General features: G+C 43.1%; 1 protein-coding gene across 1 annotated transcript in view; it reads right to left on the minus strand.

Moving 5' to 3' along the window:
* Window positions 1-24,193, minus strand: part of TENT4B (terminal nucleotidyltransferase 4B) — a 771,840-nt gene that overhangs the window by 344,831 nt on the left and 402,816 nt on the right. The window contains exon 4 of the mRNA XM_044081982.1: window positions 10,782-10,902. Coding sequence (XP_043937917.1) covers window positions 10,782-10,902 — 121 coding nt within the window. The remainder of the gene's footprint in view (window positions 1-10,781; window positions 10,903-24,193) is intronic.

The raw sequence follows: 24,193 nt of genomic DNA on the forward strand, positions 1-24,193 counted from the left end.
CTTGTGAAGAATTTCTCCAAATGGTAGTTCTGGGGGGAGGCAAACAAGTCTAAATCTGGGTTCCCCCATTTTTTTGTCAACATGTTGAAAGTCTTTGGTTCCAGTTTCCACTCGTGTGGGTCCATGAGATTTCTGCTTAATTTGTCTGCCAGTGTGTTTAGTTTTCCTGGCAGGAATTGAGCCTGTAGATGCACTTGGTAGCTCAAGGCTATGTTCCAGAGAGCCATGGCTAGTCTGCAGAGGGGAGAAAGAATGGGTGCCCCCCTGCTTGTTTATATACCACATAACAGTGGTGTTGTCAGTCTTTATCAGTAATTGTCCTGGAAGAATGTGGCCCTTGAAGGCTGTCAAAGCATTCTGTACAGCTAACATTTGTTTTTGATTGATATGCAGGTGCATTTGACTTGGGTTCCATTTACCCTGAATGCACTTCCCTGCCAGGTAAGCCCCCCATGCATAGTCTGATGCGTCTGTTAGGGTTTGGGCGGCAGGGGGTAGAGTGAATGGTAGTCCAGGCATCTGCCCACCAAAGGAACTCTAACTGTAGGCAAGGTATAATAGGAATCATTGCTTCTATGTCCTGAGAATGTTGACACAATAGGCTTTTTAGATACCAATGTAGTTTCCTCATATGTAGTCTTGCATTTGGAATTAGTAGAATGCAGGAGGCCATGAACTCCAAGGCTTGCAGTATTTGCCTTGCAGATAGCAGGGTTTTTATGGCCATTCGTTTGAAGTAAGTTGTCAATTGAATTTGTTTCTCTGGCGTGAGGAAAGCCATCTGGGAAGATGTATTTAAGCTTGCTCCCAGGAATATAATTTGTTGACAGGGTACCAGATGTGATTTATTTTCGTTTATGGTGTACCCCAGAAAAGTTAGCACCTTTTGTACAAATGCCAGATGATTCAAAAGTATGTCCTGGCTTTCTGCCTGAATTAGACAATCGTCCAGATATGGACATATTTGAATATTTCTTTGCCTGCAAAACGCAATGACTGGAGCTAGGCACTTTGTGAATACCCTGGGCGCAGTAGATAAGCCAAAGGGCAGTGCAGAGAACTGATAGTGCAAATAGCCTGCTTTGAAGCGTAGGTATCTTCTGCAAGATTCCCTGATTGGGATATGCAGGTAGGTTTCCTTTAAATCAAGTGTTGCCAACCAGGCATCTCTGCCTAGCATAGGAAGCAACTGGTGAAGAGTTAGCATCTTAAATTTTGGAATCACCAAAATGGTGTTTAAGGTAGATGGGTCCAAGATAGGACGCCATGAGTTGTCGTTTCTGGGTGCTAGAAAGAGTTGAGTAAAAACCTTGTCCATTTCCTCTTCTGGTACAGTCTGAATAGCCTTTACACTTAAGAGAGAGAGTACTTGCTTTTGAGCCTCTGCCCATTGATTTGGGGGTAGATCTGGCCATCCATTTGGGGTTGGTAACGTATGGAATTGAAATCTGTACCCTTGGCAAACTATATTTAAAACCCATTTGTCCTGGGTAATGAGTTCCCAGCTTTTTGCCTGCAGAGCAATATTTCCCCCTAAAGGAGCAGTCAGTTGAGAAGTGCTTGGAAGTTTTAAAGTTAAGTCATTGAAACAGTTTACCATAGGGGGGAGTCTTACTACTCCCTAGTTTGGAAGTGGAAAATGAAGAAAATGATCTTCCTGGAGGCTGCTTTGATTTCTTTGTGTTGATGGTGAGCCCTAAGGAAGTTAGGAGGGTTTTGACAAAGAGGAGGTCCTGGAGCAGCTTTACTTTGCACTCTGCCTGAATGAGGCAGAAGTCCAGATAAGGGTAAATCTGTATGTTTCTCTGTCTGCAAAATGCTATGGGCGAGGCCAAGCATTTCGTGAATACCCTGGGAGCAGTAGATAAGCCAAAGGGTAGCGCAGAGAACTGAAAGTGTGAGCCTGCTCTGAAGCGCAGGAATTTCCTGCAGGATTCCCTTATGGGGGATGTGGCAGTAGGAGTCCTTTAGGTCTAGGGTCACTAACCAGGCATTTTTTGTCGGCACAGGCAGCAGCTGCTGCAAAGTTAGCATTTTGAATTTGGAGACCACAAGGAAGGTTTTCAGAATGGATAAATCCAGGATGGGGCGCCAAATGCCCTCTTTTCTTGGAACAAATAGTCGGGAATAAAAGCCTTTGCCTGTTTAATCTGGGGGAACAAGCTCTACTGCCCCCTGGAATATGAGAGTTTGGACTTGTTTCAATGCCTCTGCACACTGATTTGGAGGCAAGTCTGCTCTTGGAACTGGGAGTTTGCTGAAATAGAATTTGCATCCCTGAAAAATTACCTTGAAGACCCATTGGTCCTTTGTTACTCAAAGCCAATTTTCTTTGCAGAGGGAGAGCATTCCTCCTAGCTTTTGGTGAGTGAAAGGAGGGCAGAGGGGAGAGAGAGTCAGGGAGAGTTTTTGCCATAGAAGGATAGCTTAGAACTCCCCACCTTTGGGGGGAAGCTGGTCCAATGTTTGGTTCTCTGTTGTCCCTGAGATAGGGGCCTGGATGGTCTGTCCCTCCTGGGCTTACCTTTCCCCTGTCTTCTAGGTGCAGAAAAGGACCAGTGCTTAGAGGGAAAGTTCCTGATGAACTGGGAGGTTGAACCTGAAAGAAATCTTTTACTGTTTGCATAGATTTTGCTTTGTCTTCCATCTTTTTAAGAACCTGTTCTGTTTTTACTCCAAACAAGTTGTCCTTATCCAAGGGTGCATCAATTAATTTAGACTTGACATGATCAGGGAGAGGTTGTCCCTTCAACCATGCATATCTCCTAATGACAGATCCTGACACTGCTGCCTTGCTTGAGGCTTCTAGGGCGTCAAGTCCAGAGTGTAATGAACATTTGGCCACTTGACAAGTACAGTGCAGTAAATCTGCTAACTCTTTCGAATTAGCACAGCCAGGAAAGGTTGAAATTATTTGCTTTAATAGTTCCAAAGAGTGTTGAGTGCTCTGATAGCTAAAGTTGCAGAAGTGTATACTTTTTTACCCCATCTGTCCAGAGCTCTGGAATCCTTGCCAAAGGAATAGGATTCTCTGCAAAACTAGCCTTAGCTCCTTTAGGTCCCCGTGTAATGACATCCGGGTCTTCAGCAGGATTTCTGTACAAGTATTTGTCAAAATCCGGTACTCTGGAATACCTGTCAAGTTTACTGGGAGCAGGTTGGAGGGTGTCAGGGGCTAAGCTGGATTCATGGAAAACATCATCCACCACTTCTAAGCTAGGGGGAAGGCCAGGGCAGATCTAGACACTCTCTTAGTCTTTTCTTAGAGTGGGGGAAGATCTGAGATTCCCAGTGGAAATGTTCCCTGAGGGTGTGAAGGGTTTCCCCACAGGAAAGGTCTTCTGGTGGGTAGGCAGAAGGGATAGGTTCCTCTGCATCTGAATCCTCATAAGTAGTCAGAGGTTGTTGTTCCTCTTCCAAATCTGAATAATCAGATTCCTCAGAATCCTGTTCTGTCATTATTTCAAGAGAAGGGTGTTCTTTCCTTTTAGAAGTTGTGGCCTGACTACCCCTGATAAGGGAGATAAGATCCTCTGCCATTTTAAGCATTTGGGCTTAGAGCGGTGGATCTGAAGTAAGATGGTGGCTAGAGGTAGATTTCCTAGGACTGGCCTGGTTTCTAGGCCTAAGAGTAGCTATCAGTATGAGAGAAATGGTAGTTGGACGAGATGTCGTCATTTTTTTGTCTAGAATTGGTAGTGCGAAAGGCCTCCTCAGAAGCCGCTGCCTGCATCACAGCTCCGGACCCAAATGAGGTAGAGACAACCAAAGGCTCGAAAGATGAAGATTTCTACAACATACCGGACTCCAAAAGGGTCTCAAGAGAGGCCTGTGTAGATATCGTATCAGGCATCAGTGGCTGCAAAAGCGCCTCACTGAATTCCGGAGAACTGACTACCTGCTTAGCGATAGTGTCATTGGAAGGCTTAGCCTTGTGTGGTCTGTCTCTATCTTTATCTCTACTTTTTTTCAGGTATGTCTATGGTTTGTTAGTTGACTGATGCCATTTCGGAATGCGAAGACGGAAGGTGAAAATATCTTTCTAAAAGAAGAGCTCTACGACGAATGGTTCTTGTGTTAAAGAGGGCACAGAACCCGCACTGGGGAATGTCGTGCTCTGGGCCTAAACAAGTGACACAGTATGAATGGAAGTCTCTGCGTGTGATCTGCTTTCCGCAGGCGAATCAATTGTTAACTCTTTCGGACATCGGCTAGTGCAAGAAAAATGGATCCCCAGTGGGGTACTTTGCTTTAGATGTTTTCAGCTGTAATTTGAACTCTGGTAGCGACGGACACACTTGTGAAATGCTTCTTCTACAGGCTCCATGGCAAGAAAGACTGATGTATTGGCGTCGGCTGCCCTGTTTTATAGCACTGATGCCCTGACGTCAGTCAGCAAGCGACAGCAGTCGACGCAGATAAACACTGACTCTGGTATTCGGGCCGGCCGAGGGCTACCACAGCATGGATAACCCACAGGTGATGACTGCAACAGTGAAACATGAAGAACATCTGCCATGCATTTGGTGAACACCCTGGGGGCTGTAGGGAGACCAAAGAGCAGTGCTCAAAATTGGTAGTGACTGGCTACTAGCTGAAAGCGGAGATTTCTGGAGTATTTGTTGATCTTTATATGGTAACACATCCTGAAGATCTATGGAGCATCCAATTGTCTTTCTCCAGAAAAGGAAGGCTAGACTGAACTGTGGCCATCCGGAATTTGGTTTGCTGCACAAATTTTTTCAGTACACTGAGGCCTAAGATTGGCCTCCAGTCCCCTGTCTTTTTCGGCACTAAAAGAATCTTGAGTAAAATCCGGATCCTATCTGGTCTGGTGGGACTGTTTGGATGACTCTTTCTGAAGCAGCTTTTGAATCTCTAGTGCTGCAACTTCCCTATGACTGGGTGTAAAATCGTGGATTCGCCTTTGTGGTTTGGGATAAAGACTGAAGGGGAATATGGTAACCTCTGGTAATTATTGCCTGCACCCAGGAATCCAATGTTATTGTGAGCCAAGCTAAGTGGAGCAGAGAGAATCTTCCCCCAACTGCTTCCAGAGGTAAGCAATTGGAACGCCGCGCAGGAGCACTGGTAGGGTTGTCCAGAAAAAGAATCCCTGAAACCCTGGTTGCGCGGGCCCCCTCCGCCACGGAAGGGCCTTCTTCCCGAAGAGGCCCCCCCCTCTGCCCAGCGGGGAGTACTCGCCACGTGAGTCCCGAAAAGGCCTTTGGGTCTTCCTGAAGCACATCATTCCTCTCCTCCGATTCCTGCAGTAAGGTCGCTGATGAGTGGAAAAATGCATGTCCACGGCAGAAAGGGTCTTTCCATTCTTCTCACACCTGGCTAATGTGTCTCTGACTTTTGGGCCAAACAAAGTAGTAGCATCAACAGGAGCATTGACAAAGGAAGACTTAAAGGGGTCCACAAAATCACAAAAGCGCATCCAGGTGTGGCGCCCAATGGCAACGCCTGCATCCGCTGCCCTGGACATCCATTTGGCTGTATGTGCAATAAGCTGCATAGACAAGTTGGACATAGACTCTAGGGGGAGGCAACCTTATCCCGGACCTTGTCAGACACTGCTCCTGCCAAGGTATCTGAAAGCTCAGTTACTAGATCCTTTTGGAGTCAGGTGAAGTGTGCCAAGAAGTTAAAGGACCGAATAGCGAAGGTCGTTGAAGCAAAGACCTGCTTCTCAACTCTGTCCATCATCTGAAACTCTCTGTTTGGGGGATGGACAGCTGAACTCTCTTTGGAGAGTTCCTTTTTAGTGGCTGCTACCACGACCATGGCATCCACTGCCAGGCCTTTCAACCAATGGAGCTGATCCTCCGGGGCTGACAAGAGTTTTGTCCAGTCTCAAGGGAATGGGCTCTATGGTGTCAGCAGCCTTCCACACATGATGCACGATGAGTTTAATCAGTTCATCTGCAGGCAGGGTCACCCAAGAAGGAGATGGCCGGGCATGAAAACCCTGCAAGAAGACAGAGTCCTCAGAAGATGAGTTTGAGGGCTTCCAATCGCCCCTCTGTTTCAGAATTTCCAGGATGTTTCCAAAGGAGACATCTTCGGGGGTGATCATGGGGACCCCTTCCCCCTTCATCAAAATCTGTATCTTCAGTGACAGATTCTTCTGGAGATTCTAGGTGCTTCCTTTTACACGATCTCTTATAAGGTGGCTCCTCGGGGGGGGGGGGGCTGAGGAGGACTCCAAAGATAGGGGACCCTGCAGTAGGGTATCTTGATACTCTTGTGCCCACTGTCCCAAGGTAGCAGATTGTGACAGCTGTCAGCCAGAGGATAGGATGGTGCCTACTGAGGCAAGGGCTCTCTCCATAATCTGGAAGGCAGGCCCGTCTAAAGACAGATGGGAGCCCAGAACAGAGAAATACAACCTCGGAACCAGGGACACATCCTGCTCAGATGCACCACCTCCGAAAGTAGGAGCCAAGAGAGGACTTGTAACTGCTAGTGCACCAGGAACCATAGATGGCACTGTGAAAAAAAATGGAGCAGATCCAGGGATCCTGGAGCCGGCAGCCAAATCTCGGTCCCATGGGTGTGATGGCTTTGATGGAACAGAAGATCACAGAGTATGTTACGGTACCAGGGTGAGGTCCACAGTCAGTACCGAAGTAGTTGGCACCAGGAACGTCGAAGTAGTGGGCTCCAAGACCTGCGAAGAGATTAAAGGAGGAAAATATGTGGGAGTCCTGGGAGAGTAAACCTCTGCTCCGGGAGGGAGGTTCAAGTGGGAGCATGAAGACCTCTGGCAGCCAAGAGCTGATCCAACAATCTATGTCCAGTTTCAAAAGACTCCTGGAGGAATGGGCAGACATTCCCAAAGCCGATTCCAGTCTATCTACAAAGAGACTTAACTGCTGACCCAAAAAGGGGTCTATAGATTGAGAGCATCTAGTCCTGGGAGTACGTAGTATCTTGACCTTCAGCACCATGGTCTGCTGAACAGAGATTTCCTTGGCAGGGGAAAATGGAACCAAAATATTTGAGAAGACTATTGTCGATGCCGGGGAGTTCGTCGGTACTGAAGACAAGATCGGCGCCACATGAGTCTGGGTAGTCTCAATGATACATGGCACCATGGGGGATTTAATAGGTTTCGGTGCCAGAGTGAGTCAGTGCAGTCTTAGGAACTTTAAGCTTTGGTTCCGATGGATGAGTCGGGAACCTGAAACTTTGCAGTCTTAGATTCGTGTAACCTGGGGGAGGACGGCACCAAATGGTTCCGTTTCTTTGATTTTGTCCTGAGAGATTTAGATGTCTCCGCCTCAGAGACAGCTTCACTAAATGGGCATTTTAGCAATCCCTTAAGAATTAGTTTTTTTCACTTCTCTGCAAGAGTATGAGCACTGAAACCCTTGCAGAGTTCACATGGAAGTTGTATCTCAAGATAAGGGACATCTAGGCAATAAACGCATGAAACATGCCCATCAGAACAGGGCATCTTTCTGCCACAGTCCCTACAGCCATTTTTCTAGCAAGAAAAAGGCACGCACACACACAAACACTTGCGAAAACTAGTACAGAATAAAGCTTTTTTTCTTCTTCTTTTTTTTTTTTATTTAATATATACCAACAATGGTACTCAAAGATTACCCACAAAGAGGGAAGGAAATAAGGACACCAGCAATGTTATCAAAGAAACACCAGCAGGTAGAGGGAAACAGGAGTCTATATCAGCGAAGGTAAGCAGAATACCTAGAAGGTAAGAAAGGCTAGATATAAATCAATCACAACTAACGATAACTTTAGAGAGCAAGAGAAAGAAGAAACGAGCAAAAAGGTTAGACAAAATAGTTACATAATCAAAAAAAGTTTAGCACTTAGTTGAGAGCACAGCTGATGCATCCAATTTTCTACGTGGCAAATGAGATTTGAGGTAAAGGGAAATGAAGGAGTATGGGTAGTCTTAGCATCAGAGTTTTTTTGCTGGCACTAGCTTGATATAATGGCAGAGTCGGTTCCAAGGATTGGAGCTGAACCCCAACAGTCAAGAATGAAAAGATTAACAACATCAGATTCACTGTTGCAGCACTTCTGACACAACTGAGATAGGAGTTTTAGCCCTAGGACCAATCAAGGCAGTTAAAGTGTCAGATCAGTACATTCATCTTCATGTTAATACTGCCAGTGCCTGCCACAGCCAACACCCATCTTATGTTAATCTGTCATACCTAAATTTCAATGTATAAATATCTTTAATTCTGAGCCTCCAAACATATGCTATTTGAGTTTGCCAACAGTAACTGGAAACATACTTAGCTTAGAAAATTTAGAAGGAATTGGATAATCAGCCATTCTAACCCTTGAGAAAACACCATCCCAAGATGTACTTGCTCTTCCATGAAAAAAAACCCTCTTCATAATATGGTCCAATTAACTGGGGAGGCAACAAACAAAGCAAAATTTCTATTCCCAGGGGGGTTTGCATTTAAATTCAATACTCAAATTGGCTGCCAAAACATCATCCATCAGACATTTATAAATTAAAATAAGACCACCCCACAATAACCTGTAACTAACTGAATAAATTGATAATGCCATTGACCTACCAGAACAGCAAACATGATTAACACTGCTTATCTATATAGTAAAAACAAATCCCTGAATTCGTTCTAATCTGTGTCTAAGATTATACACACAATATTCAATGTGGGTCTATGTTCGCACATCGAATATGAATTACAGCAAACGCCTTATAATTGAATATTAAACAGTGAAACTACCGAAAATGCTTAACATTGTAAAATAATTCATCAAATGGCCATAGCTGGCCAACAACCAGGAAGTACCATGATGCATAAGGTAAGCGAAGGAAGCCTTTTTTTTTTTTTTTTTTTTAATTTGCCCTATTCCCCACTATAATGCAATCTCAGAGTTGGTATATATAGATGGGGAGGACACTGCCCCCCACCTAGGTTGATTACGTTTGCGATATTGGCCAACAGTTTAATATTCAATTATAAGGCATTCGCTGTAATTCGTATTTGATGTGCAAAGTCCCATTCAATATAAGGTTAAAAAGCAGCCTTATACAATGGAAGTAAAACGCTTTCATCTGAACTGATAATACTTCTTAAAATGTTTCTTATTACAGAAAACCATTTTAAAAAAACATATTTAAATGATCAATAATAAAATCTCTGTTCACAATTCCCCAAGTCACTCATCCTAATATTATCTAATATCATATGATTCATAACATATGGAAAAAATAAACTGCTAGCTCCAAAATGTAATACCTTACTTTTCATAACATTAAATTCCATTTATTTGATCATTTACCAAATTCATAATCTATAAGGCAAATTTACTAATCCAAACACTGAAATCTATCAGAAAATCTGACATTTACCAGCCACAAAACTAACCCTTAAGGGCCCCAGTAGTAATTACGGACTCCTGTGAGACAGCATTTCTTCACTTTAACAGTTTTAGATGTCAACCAATTAGTAATACACTTTATGAGGTAATGGTTTACTTTAATATCATGCATGATCTTAATCTCACTACAAAGGAAGAGAATCAAAAAATCCAAACATTCCACTGCCTCCCACACATTCTGGTAAAACTTAATTAAATTGGACATAAAAGAGCTAACTGTTCTGAGCGCATGTTGAAAAATATCCAAATCAGAATGAATCTCCTGATTAAAAAATTGTAAAATAACCCACTTCATAGCATTTACCCCAACAATGCAAGTCAAACTCACTGGGTAGTAATTATCAACAAAATAACTTTCTCTCTTTATGTAAAGGAACAGATAATCTCCAAATTTGAGGAACATAATCAGATTGCAAATTCCACTGAAATAGCCACCAAATACAAAGTACCAGTGATTTACAAATTTAAAAACAACCTTTTACATTATTGGGACCAGGTAAAGGAGTAGGTTTAATAATTTTCTGTTCTTTTTCAACCTCATCCACGGAGGTAAAAGGACAAGAGCCAGATCACGCTTGAACATCCTCGCTGACTCACAGTAACACTCTTTCACAAAAAGGAAAACTTTTCAACAAACAGAGATGCTAATAAGATACGGCCAGAGACCAAAATGCCATCCATCATCTCACAGATATTAGTGCATTGAGATTCCTATAACTACTTAGATCTTTACAAAGAGCCTTATTATAAACCTACAGTGACAGACACCAACTTTAACTCACATTTCTTCCCGCTATTCCTTACTAACCCTTCTAAGAACATCTTAAATGCATTATACCTGTTCATATTGGAACTATGCATTTGACTGTAAATCATAAAGCTTCACAGTGGAAAACAAAAGCATTCCATAAAGCTGAAAGAATTTCACAAAGACATCAACTACTTCCTTTTTCAACAGTTATCTGCAATCAAACACAGCTGAAAACTACCAGTAAAGTATTATTATACACAGATAGAAAAAAAAAAGACAGAAACTGAAACTACTGCGGGTGGGGTGGAAGAAACCAGACGCAGAAAGAAATGGAAGATATGATGATGCGTGTAAAGTGGGAAGTATAAAGTGGGAACGCAGAAGTACAATGGTGTTGGTAACATGAGGTAAACCAAAAAATGGACTGCACGTATATATATCGGCATGCAACTATGAAAATGCTCAGCAAAGGGAAAAAAACTCAGCAAATTAACACTTAAGGCATGAGCAAATGTATAGAAATTTCAGAACATGCTCTATACCAAAAAAGTTTGCCTGAAAAGTTAAATGCACTTTTTTAATAGTGGTTCACTCAAACATTTATACTGTTTATTCAAAACTATACCGTTGCTTTGTCGAGTACTTTCACAGAATTTTCTTCAGCTATGTTATGCTTTCTAAGGGCTTCTTCTAAGGTCCAGAGAGGCAGGGTCTCCCATTTCCCATAAACTACGATATCAATGTCACTAAGCAAAAATAAAAATCAGAGGGTTAGAAAATGCACATTCATTAGCTACAGTTCAACTTCAAATTAAACAATACTTCAACAGCATTGGTTAAATTGAAATTTACAGAAAACTGGACACTAAACTGTACATAATGCAAACATTTACAAGGTATACAAAATGACTGAATTTGTGTAAGTAAAGACAACTGAAACTGCAAATAGAAAGTATCGAGGTCACAATAATTCTGCAGTTACTTCCTCAGTTTGGGACTCAAACAGCAGCATCTCTTTTGTGGGACACTAACTGTAATTTTTCCTCTGCAGCATGCTTTAAGTTAGCTTTTCCAGCAGTATATGGTTTACTTCAAGTATATGCTTTTACAGCAGTTTAAACAGTAAACTGTGTGCATGAGGATCTCAGAGGTCTCGCATGAAGCTCAAGTGTTTAGAAAAAAGAAATTTTGTACTCACCATAAAGTTCCATCTGTGTTGTCCATTCTCATTCTTCCTCAACTGTTGGGTTCAGATCCGACCCTAGGATCGGACTCGGAAGCTTTTTCCAGCTTGGAAAAAAAACACAAACTCTAAAGCTCCTCCCTTTAGCCATAATGCTGCTGCCCACAGACCTGTACAATAGTTAAGAAACATGAAAAATTGGAATCTGGGACTCAAAGTAACAATGGTTCCTCTAATATCCTTTGATCTTCAAGGAGTAAAGAATGGAAGAGGGTTAGTGGGAGGGAGGATGAGGGAGAATGAAAATGGACAACATAAATGGATCTTCATGGTGCGTACATAACTTATGTGATGTTGTTATGTTCATTCATTCCTCAACTGTTGGAACAGAGCCCTCAGCTACCCAAATCCCAGGTGGACTCTAAGAATATTCCTGAGCACAGCTGATCCAAAAACTGCTCTTCCTCTAGAGTACAGATCCAATTTGTAACGAGTAATAAAGGTATGAGGCTTAGCCCAAGTTGCAGCTGCACAAATATCATCCAAGGAAGTTCTAGACAAAAAGGCTGAAGAACTTGCCATAGATCTAGTGGAACAGGCTTTAAGTAGTTTTGGTAAAGGCAAACCCACTTTTTTGCAGACAAAGGTAACACAATCAGTCAACCATTTGGCACTTAGCTAAGGTCACTTTGGAAACTGGTTTGCCTAAATTTGAATTAGAAAAGAAAACAAACAATTACTCATATTTCCTAATATCTTTGGTTCTGTGAAGATAAAAACTAACTGTGAACATCCAACAAATGTAACATATATTCTCTTATTTGAAAACTTTGGAAAAAAAACTGGTAGGCTGATAACCTGACTGATACTGGATTCTGACACCACCTTAGGAAGAAAGGAAGGGTTGGTTCCTAAAAATACTCTGTCCTTATGGAAAATTAAATAAAGGGGCTTAGATGAAAGAGTTTGAAGTTCAGACACTCTTCTGGTAGAAGTGATAGTAACCAGAAACATAGTCTTCCAGGTCAAAAAGATTAAATCAGACTTAGCTGATGGTTTAAAAGGGGGTTGAATTAAGACCTGAAGAACAATATTTAAATCCCAAGGAGGAGCAGGATCCTTCAGAGTAGGTCTAAGTAAATAAGTTCCTCATAACAGAATTTGCAAAGTTTAGAAGAAGCTAAGGTTGAGTTATTTACTGCTACATGACAATTTGAAATTGCTACTAATTGTATTCTGACAATTGAGGAGCTAGCCCATTCAATGAAAAGTGTAGCTGAAAGGTCACAGACAGACACTGTTGCTGAAAGAGTGTAGATTCTTTTTATGTGCCCAAAACACAAATCTTTTCCATTTACTTTTGTACATTTTTCTAGTGGAAGCTTTGTGGGATGATAAAATAATGTGACAGACAGGGGAGGAGAGCCTGGACTGTCTGACGATCAATGGAACTGGAGAAACCATGCAGTCAACATGAGGCCTGAAATGTCTGTACGAGTCATGTCTGCCAGGTGAGAAAGTAGCTCTGGAGTTTGATCCAGAATCCATGACTAGTGTATATGATGAGGACAAAGGAAAGGAAACCAGATTGTATGGGGCCAGTGATGAGCACTGAAGATAACTGTGCTCTTCAATCAACATACTTTGTACAGAAATTTGGGAATGAGGAGTATGGGGGGGTAAGCATAGAGGAGACTGCAGGGCCAACTGTGAAGCAGAGTGCCCTTCCGGGTCTCCTCCTACTGGAGGGTTCAGGGCAAAGAACCTGCTGCACTTGTTAATGAGGGGAGACTCAAGAGATTGCAGCATGGCCGGCGGCCCCATAGATGGGAAATCCTCTCCGCCACCTTCAGGTTGAGAAACCACTCATGAGGCATTAGAATAGACTTGCTTAATTTGTCTGCAATCACTTTGGATTTCCCCGGAATGTGCACTGCTATCAGAAAATAACTGGATGAGATTGCCTATTGCTATACTCTCATAGCTTCTCAACAAAGAGGGTAAGCTCCGATTCCCCCTTGCTTGTTGATGTACCAGACTACGGACATACTGTCCATCTGAATTGCAACAGCCCCAGTTGGAAAAGCTTCTTGGAAGGCCTGCAACACTAGTAGGACAGCTCTCATCTCCAGGACATTGATATGCAAAGTAGGCCTCTTTGGGGGATCAGTACCTTGGACTATCGTTCCCAGAAGTAGTGAACGTGGCCTTGGGCTGAAGGAGAAAGTACAGTTTTGTACCTACCATAAATGTAGATGTTTGAGTGCTAATACAGCTGCAGTCATAACAGATGGGTTCTCCTGCCGTCAGGCGGGTCCTCGGTCAGCCGAATTCCAAAGTCTAGGTTTGGCGTCGGTTGTCGTCGCTTCTTCCCTGACGTCAGTGCGACAGGGGTATAAAGGAACCAGCCGACGCCATTTTCTTCAGTTTTTCTTGCCCGAGATGTCAGGTGCCCCCAGAAGGAAGGCAAAACATAAATTTATGTAGTAAAGCAAATGCAATATAATCAAAAAACAGTAGTTGCAAGCAAATACACCATAAAAGAATACCCCAATGAGGTTGTATGAGGAGGTGTTAGCCATAAGGATTGTCCCAAGAGGGGAAGGAAGGAGGGAAACCTGGACTGCAGCTGTATTAGCACTCGAACATCTACATTTATGGTAGGTACAAAACTGTACTATGTTCATCGTGCATACAGCTGCAGTCATAACAGATGGGTAGAATCCCAAAGCTAATAAAGGGGTGGTAGGCACTAAGTTGAACTAGGTGGAGCCAGGATGCCCTGCAAGACTGCAGTGGCAAAGCCCGCTCTAGTTTTGGAGTATTATGGTAGGTGACAGTGCTTGGAGAAAGTATGTACAGAACTCCAAGTGGCTGCTTCCAAAATATCTTTGGTAGGAACCCCCCCTGAGGAAAGCAGCAGAGGTAGCTGTGGCCCTTGTGGAGTGAGATCTGATGCCTGTAGGTACAGTTTTACCATGAAAAGAGTAGTTTTACCATGAAAAGAGTAACAAAAACGTATGCAGTGGGCTATCCATTTTGAGATTGTCTGTTTGGAAATAGGCTTCCCTTGAGCACCTGTAGCATAGGACACAAAGAGTTGCTCCGATTTTCTGAAAGGCTTTGTTCTGTCCAAATAATAACGGAGCTGTCTGTGAATGTCCAAGGAATGTAGTAGCCTCTCCCCTTTGTTTTGTGGATTAGGGTAGAACGTACGTAAGTGGATAGCCTGATTCAAGGCTACCCTGGATACTACCTGTGGCATAAATGAAGGATTGGTTCGTAAGGAAACTCTGTCCTGATGGAAAATGATGAAAGGCTGCACGCCCATGAGGGCTTGTAGTTCCGAAACCCTGCATGCTGACGTGATAGCTAGAAGGAAGGCTGTTTTCCATGACAAATATTGCAGATCTGTTGAAGCAGCTGGCTCAAAAGGAGGCAGGGTTAGTTTTTCTAGAATGAAATTGAGGTCCCAAGCCGGTACTGGTCGCTTCCTTGGGGGTTTTCTATTCTTAGCCCCTCTGAGGAACTGTCTTAAGAGAGGGTGAGAGAATAAAGGAGGATCAGTGTTGTACTCTGCAGAAATGGCTGAGGCATGGATTTTGATGGAGGAGAATGAAAGTCCACTGCTTAGCAGCTCGGCTAGGTACTGTAGTATTTGAGGTAAATTAAGTATTCCAGGATTCTGACCCTTTTTCTGATTCCAGACACAAAACCGTTTCCATTTTGCGGAGTAGGCTTTTCTAGAAGAAGGCCTTCTGGCCTCCAAAATGACATCCTGCACCTCCTTGGAGAGTAGGGTCTTCTGTGAATTTAAGGAATTCTCCCTGCGGCTAGATTGAGTGTTTTCAGCTGACTGTGAAGAGTTTTGAAGTTGTGCTGAGTCAGTAGAAGAGGCATTAGAGGCAGGATCCATGGTGGGGAATGCGTCAGGCTCCTCAGGAGTGGGTACCAGTGTTGTCTTGGCCAGTCTGGAGCAATGAGAATCATCTTTGGTCTGTCTGCTCTGGCTTTTAATAGAACTTTGGCCAGCAGTGGAAGAGGTGGAAAGGCATAAACCGTCATTGTTGTCCAACTGAAACAGAGTGCGTCCACTTTCCAGGCCTGTGGATGAAAGGTCCTTGAGCAGAATTTTGTCAATTGGTAATTACTGTGGGTGGCAAAGAGATCTATGTCTGGCCTTCCCCATGCTTGAATTATCATTGTAAAAACTTGAGGATGCAACTTCCATTCGTGTGGATCTGTCATATTTCTGCTCAGGTTGTCTGCCAGTGTGTTTTCCTTTCCTGGCAGGAATTGTGCTTGAAGTTGGATTTGCAATTCCAGAGCCGTGTTCCAAAGGGTCATGGCTAGTCTGCACAGGGGATATGAATGAGTTCCTCCCTGTTTATGTACCACATCACTGTGGTGTTGTCTGTTCTTATCAACAGCTGCCCTGGATGCAGTAGGTCTTTGAAAGCCATAATAGCATTTATTACTGCTAGCATTTCCTTTTGATTGATGTGTAGGTGCTTTTCTTTTTGTGACCATTTGCCCTGAATGCACCGATCTGTCATGTGCGCCCCCCCAGGCGTAGTCCGAGGCGTCTGTTGTGATGACTTGATTTGCTTGAGGCTTGCAGAATGGGAGACCTATGTTTCTTTGGCATGCTTGAGCCCACCACAGAAATTCCTTTTGAAGACATGGAATCAGTGGTATGATTGTTTCCAAACTGTGGCTGTGTTGAGACCATAAGTTTTTTAGGTACCATTGAAGTTTCCTCATATGCAGCTTTGCACATGGGATTAAGCAGGATGCAAGATGCCATGAATCCAACAGCCTGCAGGATTTTTCCTTGCAGTCAGCCTGGTGAAGGTTGCCAGTTTTCTGAAGTATTGAGTTAATTGCCCTTGTTTCTCTGGCGTGAGGTAGGCCATCTGGGTGTTCGTATCCAAGCTGGCACCCAGGAAAATTATTGTTTGAGAGGGTATTAGTCTTGACTTCTTTTTGTTGACTGTGTATCCCAGAGACTTCAACAACATTATTACAAACGCCAGGTGTTTCAGAAGAGTGTGTTTGCTGTCCTCTTGGATCAGGCAGTCGTCCAGATATGGGTATATTTGTATCCCTTGAAGTCTGCAGAAGGCAATTACTGATGCCAGGCATTTCGTGAACACTCTGGGCGCAGTAGATAAAACAAAGGGCAATGCAGAGAATTGATAATTGGATGAACCTGCAAGAAATCTGAGATATCTTCTGCAATCTTGTCTGATTGGGACATGCAGGTATGCCTCCTTGAGGTCCAATGTCACCAGCCAAGACTCCTTGCCCAGCATGGGAAGAAGCTGCTGTAATGTGAGCATCTTGAACTTTGGTATGAGTAAAAATGTGTTTAGGATGGATAGGTCCAAAATAGGTCTCCAATCTTTGCCCTTCCTTGGTACCAGGAATAGTCTGGAATAAAAAAACTTGACCCTGTTCTTGTGCAGGTACCTCTTGAATAGCTTTCATGTCCATGAGATCTGAAATTTGTTTTTGTGCCTCTGCCCTTTGATTGTTGGCAGGTTTGGCATGCCTCTCATTTTTGGAAGGGTGTGAAAGTGGAATCTATAGCCTCTGTCTATAATGTCCAGGATCCATTTGTCTTTTGTGACAATATGCCAATTTTTCGAAAATAATGCCAGTTTTCCGCCTAAAGGTGCTGCCATTTGAGCCTTGCTTGGCATGCAAAGGGGAAAGTCATTGAGTCTGCTTTCTGAATGGCTGTGAACTATCCTCACCCCCTCTTGGTGTAGGTGTTTGCCATTGTCTGCCTCTAAATGATCCTTGAGATTGCCCTCTACCTCTCGGGCGCCTGTATCTACCTCTTTGAGGTCTGTCTGTGGCTGAAAAGGACCAATTTTTTGAAGGCCAATTTCTACTGAAACGTGGCGGTTGTACCTGTAGGAAATCTTTCACTGTTTGCATTGATTTTGCCTTTTCCTCCATTTTCTTTAATACCTCCTCAGCTTTAACACCAAACAATACATCTTTTTGAAGAGATGCATCTAGTAATTTAGCTTTGACATGATCTGGCAAGGTTTGCTCTTTGAGCCAAGCATGCCTACGTATGACTGATCCTGTAACAGCAGCTCTACAAGAGGCTTCTTATGCATCAAAACCACATTGCAAGGTATGTTTACCCACTTGCTCTGCACTGTGCAACAAATCCTGCAACTCCTTCAAGTCTGGTTGTTCAGGTTGTGACATTTTGCTTTTCAACTGAGATAACAAAAACTGTTGATACTTTAACATATGGAACTGACAGTTTAATGCCCTCATGGTTAAAGTGGCCGAGGTGTATACCTTTTTCCCCCACCTTTCTAAAGCTCTGGAATCTCTCTCTGAAGGTAATGGATTTTTGGCAGTGGAGGCCTTAATTCCCTTGGGACCCTGTGAAATAGTTTCTGGGTCAGCCACATGGCTTTTGTATAGGAATTGGTGTGAATCAGGCACCCGGTAATACCTGTCAGGCTTGACTGGAGCTGGAGGTAAAGAATCTGGGTTAAGGCTGGCCTCTGAATACACATCAACTAATATGTCTAAGACAGGAGGTATAGCCAGAGGCCTGTGCTGAGGGAGCAAGAGGAAATCCCTGAGCCTTTTTAGGCATGGGGCCTTGAGAGGGGCCCTGTGGAGCTTGTCTTTTAGAATGCATGGCTGCTTTAGATTTAGTGTAAGCCTTAATGGAAAAAGAAGAAGAAGGCCTGAAGACACCTTGAGAGGTGGCAGGCCTGTCTGAACTCGGAGTTTCCCCGCCAAGAGTGACTTCGGTATCTGTAGTCGGGGTGTGGGCCGAAGAGCCTGCGACCTCGGGCACAGAAGACACCGCTAATGAAGTGTCATCGGTAGTCAGGGGCTGCGTAGGCGCCTTGCTGAGAACCGGAGCACATGTAGTCGGCTTTAGCGTGGTGTCGGTAGAAGTCGCAGACCTCATATGTCGGCCCTTATCTTTACGTCGTTTACTCAAAATTGGAGTCGGAGTATCCGACGACATGCTGTAATTAAACTTTTTGCCAAAACAGTGTTGGGCGAACTCCGCCCGATGCTTAATAGTGCGTCTGTTGAATGTAGCACAAAAACGACAGGCCGAGACGTCGTGGTCTGGGCCTAAGCAAGGTATACAGAGGGAATGGAAATCCTTATGCGGTATTTGCTTCCCACATGAAATGCAATTATTAACTTTGTCTGACATCGGTCTGAGGCAAGAAAAGTTTCCCCAACGGGGTACTTAGCTTTCTAGAAGTCTTCGGTTGAAAAATATTCGTAATCTCAGGAGCTGGTCGACCGGCCTTGCGAACTGCTTCTGCTTCGGGCACCGCGTGGCAAGAAAGACTGAAGAAAATGGTGTTGGCTGATTCCTTTATACCCCTGCCGCACTGACGTCAGGGAAGAAGCGACGACAACTGACGCCGGACCTAAACTTTGGAATTCGGCCGACCGAGGACCCGCCTGATGGCAGGAGAACCCATCTGTTATGACTGCAGCTGTATGCATGATGAACATCAAAGGGACGGCCTTCTTGTATCTGACTGGAATGGATCCAAGGGCACCTTGCTAATGGTACAACAGTGATTGCCACTGACATAGATTCTAGTGCTTGGAGTATCCCATGAGCTAAGTAAGTGGCTTTGAATGACCTTTTTGACCTGGAACTGGATTGTTTGAATTCAGGACACAGGGAACAGAAGCTATTCGAGTGACTGCCTTGAAAAGGCCACAGATGAATTCCAAATTCTGAACTGGTTCAAGTTGAGATTTGTTGTAATTGACGGAAATTCCCAGACAAGAGCAGAAATGGAGTAAGTAGTCCCGAATTTGAATTACATAATGCCTAGTCAGAGCAGTTAGAAGCCAGTCATCTAAAGATGGAAACACCTGGAATCCCTGCAGTCTCAAGTGAGCCGCAACAACTGCCATACAGCTGGTAAACACTCTGGAATCTGTGCTGAGACCCAAGGACATCATTCTGAATTGGTAAGGATTGGCTCCCAGCCAAAAGCATAGATATTTCCTGGACTGGACAGCCTGTTCATTTTTATGCAACAGTACACATCCTCAAGATCTTTCCAGCACATCCAGTTGTCCTAGTGCAGAAACGGCAAAATGGACTGAACTGTGACCATACAAAACTTTTCATGCTGAACTGATAGGTCTCCAGTCTTGTATTCTCTGGCACTAAAAATAATCCTGAATAAGTTATGGACTGTCTCTGGTCTGGAGGAACCACTTGGGATGACCCGCTTTTCTAGCAGATTGTTTATTTCTACTGCTGCTGCTTCCCTCTCAATGGGGGTGGATGGGAAAATGGTATTACAACTTCTGAATATTATCCTTCACACCCATGAATCTTTTGTGATTTCTAACCAGGCTCTCTGGTGCAGGAATAGATACCCCCCCCCCCCCGACAGCCTCCAGAGATGGACAGTTAGGCCTCCTATCAGGAGTGTTGAGAACATCTGTCAGAAAAGGTATATCTGGATCCCTGGTTATGTGGACCACCTCTGCAATGTGGACGGTATCTTCCATTTAAGTCCCTCCTTCGCCCCTGGGGGAACTCTCTCCACACGGACCTTGGAAGGGGCCCTGGGATTCCTTGATCTACATTTTTCTTCCACTTCATTGGTTCTTAGAAAAAGACAGCTGAGGGGTTGAAAAACCTACGCCCACAGCAGACACAGTTTTTCCTTCCCACTCACACCTAAAGAGAGTATCTTTAACTTTGGGGTCAAATAATAAGGTTCTGTCAAAGGAAGCACTGACGAAAGATGAAAAGTTTCATAAAGTCACATAAGTGCATCCAGGCATGTCTCCTGATGGTAATGTCCAAACCCGCCACCCCTGAGGTACCTTTGGCTACATAAGAGATGTGCCTCATGCACAAATTTGAAATAGTTTATAGAGTACCCAACTGCAAGGCAACAGTACTCTGTACCTCAGAGAATATGGCCCCAGAGATGGATTTTTTTTAAGTTCCTTATCAAATCCCTCTGCAGTCTTGTAAAAAGTTAGGTAGGGTGGACAGAGGAACTTTTTTCTGCCAATTCCTTTTCAGTGGCCACTGCTATAATCATGGCATCAACAGGTACTCCTTTACCCCAGTGTGATCTATCCTTAGGTGGTGCCAGGATTCCACCTGGTCACGTGGCGATCAGTTCTAGTATGTCAGGTTCCTTCCACACTAGTCAAGAAACTACAGAGAGTTCATCGGCAGGCGGAGTCACCGAGACGATTGATGGGCCAGTGCCAAAGGCCTCCAGGAACACAGACTACTCTTGGGAATGGTTACTGGGGGACAAACTATCTTTTTGCTTTAGGAGTTCTAAGTTGTCTCCAAATGAGGCATCACTGGGTGGTGATCTGGGGGACCCTTCCCCATCATCAAAGTCGGTGTCCACCATGACAGACTCTTCTGGAGAGTCTAAGTGCCTCCTTTTACACTTCCTCTTCTAAGGAACCTTCTCGGTGGGATGTTCCGGGAAGGTATCAGAAGAGAACTATACCCTGTTGGGTAGTCTGGAGACTGGTTCAGGCTGGTTGTCCCAGTGGAACAGATGACAGAGGCTTTGGACAGAAACTAATGAGACTACGAAGTCAGAGAAGGGTAGAAAAGGCTGAACTCTGGGCAGAGAGAAGACCCACTCCACTACCTCGAAGGCAGAATGCCTGGGAGAAAGAGAAACTGATGGATCCAAGAAGGCAGGTTTACAGACTGTCAGTTCCCCACTCCCCAAAGTCAAACTACTTGAGGCAGGAGTCAGAGTTGAGCTGTGATGACTCAAGTAATTTCAGAGTACAGTCCACCACCCAGGAGACAGCACCAACTACACGGCTCTGAGAGTTGTCCAGCCCAAAGTGTTTGGCACCAGACCACTCAGAGACACCACTGGAGTGAAAGATGCTAACATCTTCTGATCCGATACACACTACTCCTGGACTTTCAGATCTGATGGATCAGGGTGGTGTACTACTGACAAAGGTCTCCGGACCTGATGAAGTCAGAACTGGAAAAACTGGAAAAACTGCCATCTGTATCTGTGTACAGAGAAACTTCATCATCCTGTTCATGTCTGCTTTGGACAGGCTCCTGGAAGACCTGGTGTGGATTAGTCTGTACAGGAAAATCTGGAGTTATGTCGTAGAGAAGCCAAAAGGGGTGAAGGGAGTCAAGACGTGACTGGCTCCTGCAGGAACTGAAATGAGTGGATCCTGGGTGACTTCTCTGGTCTAAATTTCAGATCTGAAGTAATCGGATCCGATATTTTTGCTGAAGAGGCTCAGCAGTTGGAGCAGAGTTCAAAGTTACAGTCAGATCAGATCATCACTTAAGGAAGTTTTTGGAGTACAGATCTCTCATTTTTATCTGACATTTTGGGGGTCTGAGCCCCAGAAACTGTTGAAGCAGGCTTAGAAGGCAGTAAACTTCTCAAAATCAGCTTGCTCTTTCAATTAATAAGCACACAGGAATTAAGTCCCTTGCAAACATCACAGATGGCATCTAAATGTGAAGATTCCAAAAAAAATATACTCATTTGGAGTGCACTTCTGAATTTGGGATTTTGGGCTCCAGGCCACAAATTTTTAAAAACCTGACGGTTTTCTCAGGCATGTTGGATAGATTAATAATATTAAATTTAGAAAGAAAACATATATATATTTATTTATTTACACAAGCATATACACTTTTTTTTTTTTTTTTTTTAAGGAAAAAAAAAAAGAAGAGTACTCAAATACAGGAAAAAAGGGACAGAATACCAACATACCAACAATGGTACAAAAAATACTCTAAAGACGAAAGAAATTTAGAGAAGGAGTATAAAATATAAGTGAGAAATTTTAAAGATAATTAGAAATGTTTACAGGAGGACTAAAGCCAAGATAATTAAGAAACTAATATAAAATCAATAAGACAGTTTTGTGATCCTACGTCCAAACGCTACGGCGATCAATGAGATCTGAGGCATTTAAGTGGCTTGCGCATTGTGGGTAAAGGGAGGAGCCTGAGAGTTTTAGTGTTCTATGAGCTAGAAAAAGTGGCGGAGTCAAATCCAAACCCAACAGATGAGGAATGAATGAAAATGACAATATCAGATCTCAAGTTTGTGCAGCCTTTTTCACTGGTAGCAGTGGATGACTTCCAACTTCAGAATCCCATTTTGGTTTGATGAAAATATACTCTATGAAAATTGACAAATTACTTGGGCATTGGTATAAACCTGCAAAAATTAATGTATGCCTTTACAGTTAATACTGTTGTTTACTGGTAAACAAAAAGACATCGCAATAGAAACTTCAGCAGATGATTTAAATATTTATGAAGTTATGTCCAAATTTTATAACGAGGCTTGATGCTATGCTTTTGGGAAATAAAAAAAAAAAAAAAAAAAAAAAAAAAACCACACAAGGGCCAGCAAAGGCAGTTCCAATAGCTTTATTGGCAAGCGAGATGGTGCATGAAATACACCAATTTAAATCCCAAGTCCTCAGACTAGTTTCGGTCAATACCTTCTTCAGTGAGGAACAATAGTAAAAACCATTCACCAGTGAAAATGCAAGATATATATAGGATGCAATAGCCAATAAAAAACGTGGTATCTTCCAGACCATGCATGGATGTAAGGACGTATATTACTACCATGGTATTTGTAAACAGCATATATATCACAATTTGACCTATAAATAATAAATAAAAAGATGACATATAAAAAAATAATCATGAGAAATAAGTACTGCAAAAAGATGATATATACCAAATATTAAACATCTCCAGTACAAAAAGCATGAACATAGTCAGCAATCTATCACATTGTGATAGATGTGTTTTGTATAATGCAATACTAATCTAAAAGAATCTGCTAGACTATGCAGTGTAAATCCCTAGTTGCACTTATCAAAACTGTATATTGATCACTATATTTATTCACTATATTTATCTATAAATGGTCATCGAGTCCTGGTGGGAATAAAGCCCCTAAGTGTACTATCCAGTATTTTTCTTTGTGGCTGAGAATGCTCTGCCAACCAAGCTGATTGTGTCTGTTTCCCTGAATCTTATCAATAATCATGAACATAAATTTGGCTGATTTATGTTTGATAGAGTGTTGGTATAAAGCATTGGTGGGTTTCTGGATGCGAATATCACTTCGATGTTCACCTATTCTGATTCTCAAAGAACGTGAAGTTTTGCCCACATAAAAAGCTTGACAATGGCACGTGGCCAAATAAATGACCCAACTTGATGAACAATTACCAAAAACACGAGCATCAAATACTTTGCTTGTATTAGCACTTGTGAATTGTTTGAGCTTGTTAACTTGGCCGCAAGAGGTACAATGGCCACAGGGGAAAGTTCCCAACAATTCATCCCCTGAAATGGTAAGTTGCCTATAGGTAGCACCCCCACTATCCTGATGTTTGTAATGAGAAAATAATGTACCCAAAGTTTTGCCTCTCCTATATGAAATGGAACATTGGTTGCCCAATATATGACGAAGATGGTCATTAGCTAGTAGTATATTCCAATTGTTGTTAAGTGTGTTCCTGACCAGTTGGTGATTTTTTCCAAAAGTGGTAATGAATCTAATAATCTCATCATGTGTGCCATCTTTTTTCTGTTTGTATTGTAATAGTTCATGGGTAAAATCCCAAAGCTAAGGATGGGAGGTGGAGTCAAACAGGGTTAGAGGAGGCTAGAAGGCCCTACAAAACTGCAGTGGCGAATAAGCTGTCCTGGATGTAAGAGGTCCTTCATTCAGTTGGAAAATGCTGACAGTATATGCCTTTCCTCCATTGCCCCTTCTCACAAAGGTGCTGCTGAAAGTCAGGATGGAGAGACC

This window comes from Protopterus annectens, chromosome 8.part1 (assembly GCF_019279795.1).
Source record: "Protopterus annectens isolate FY-2018-M chromosome 8.part1, PAN1.0, whole genome shotgun sequence".
NCBI lineage: Eukaryota > Metazoa > Chordata > Ceratodontiformes > Protopteridae > Protopterus > Protopterus annectens.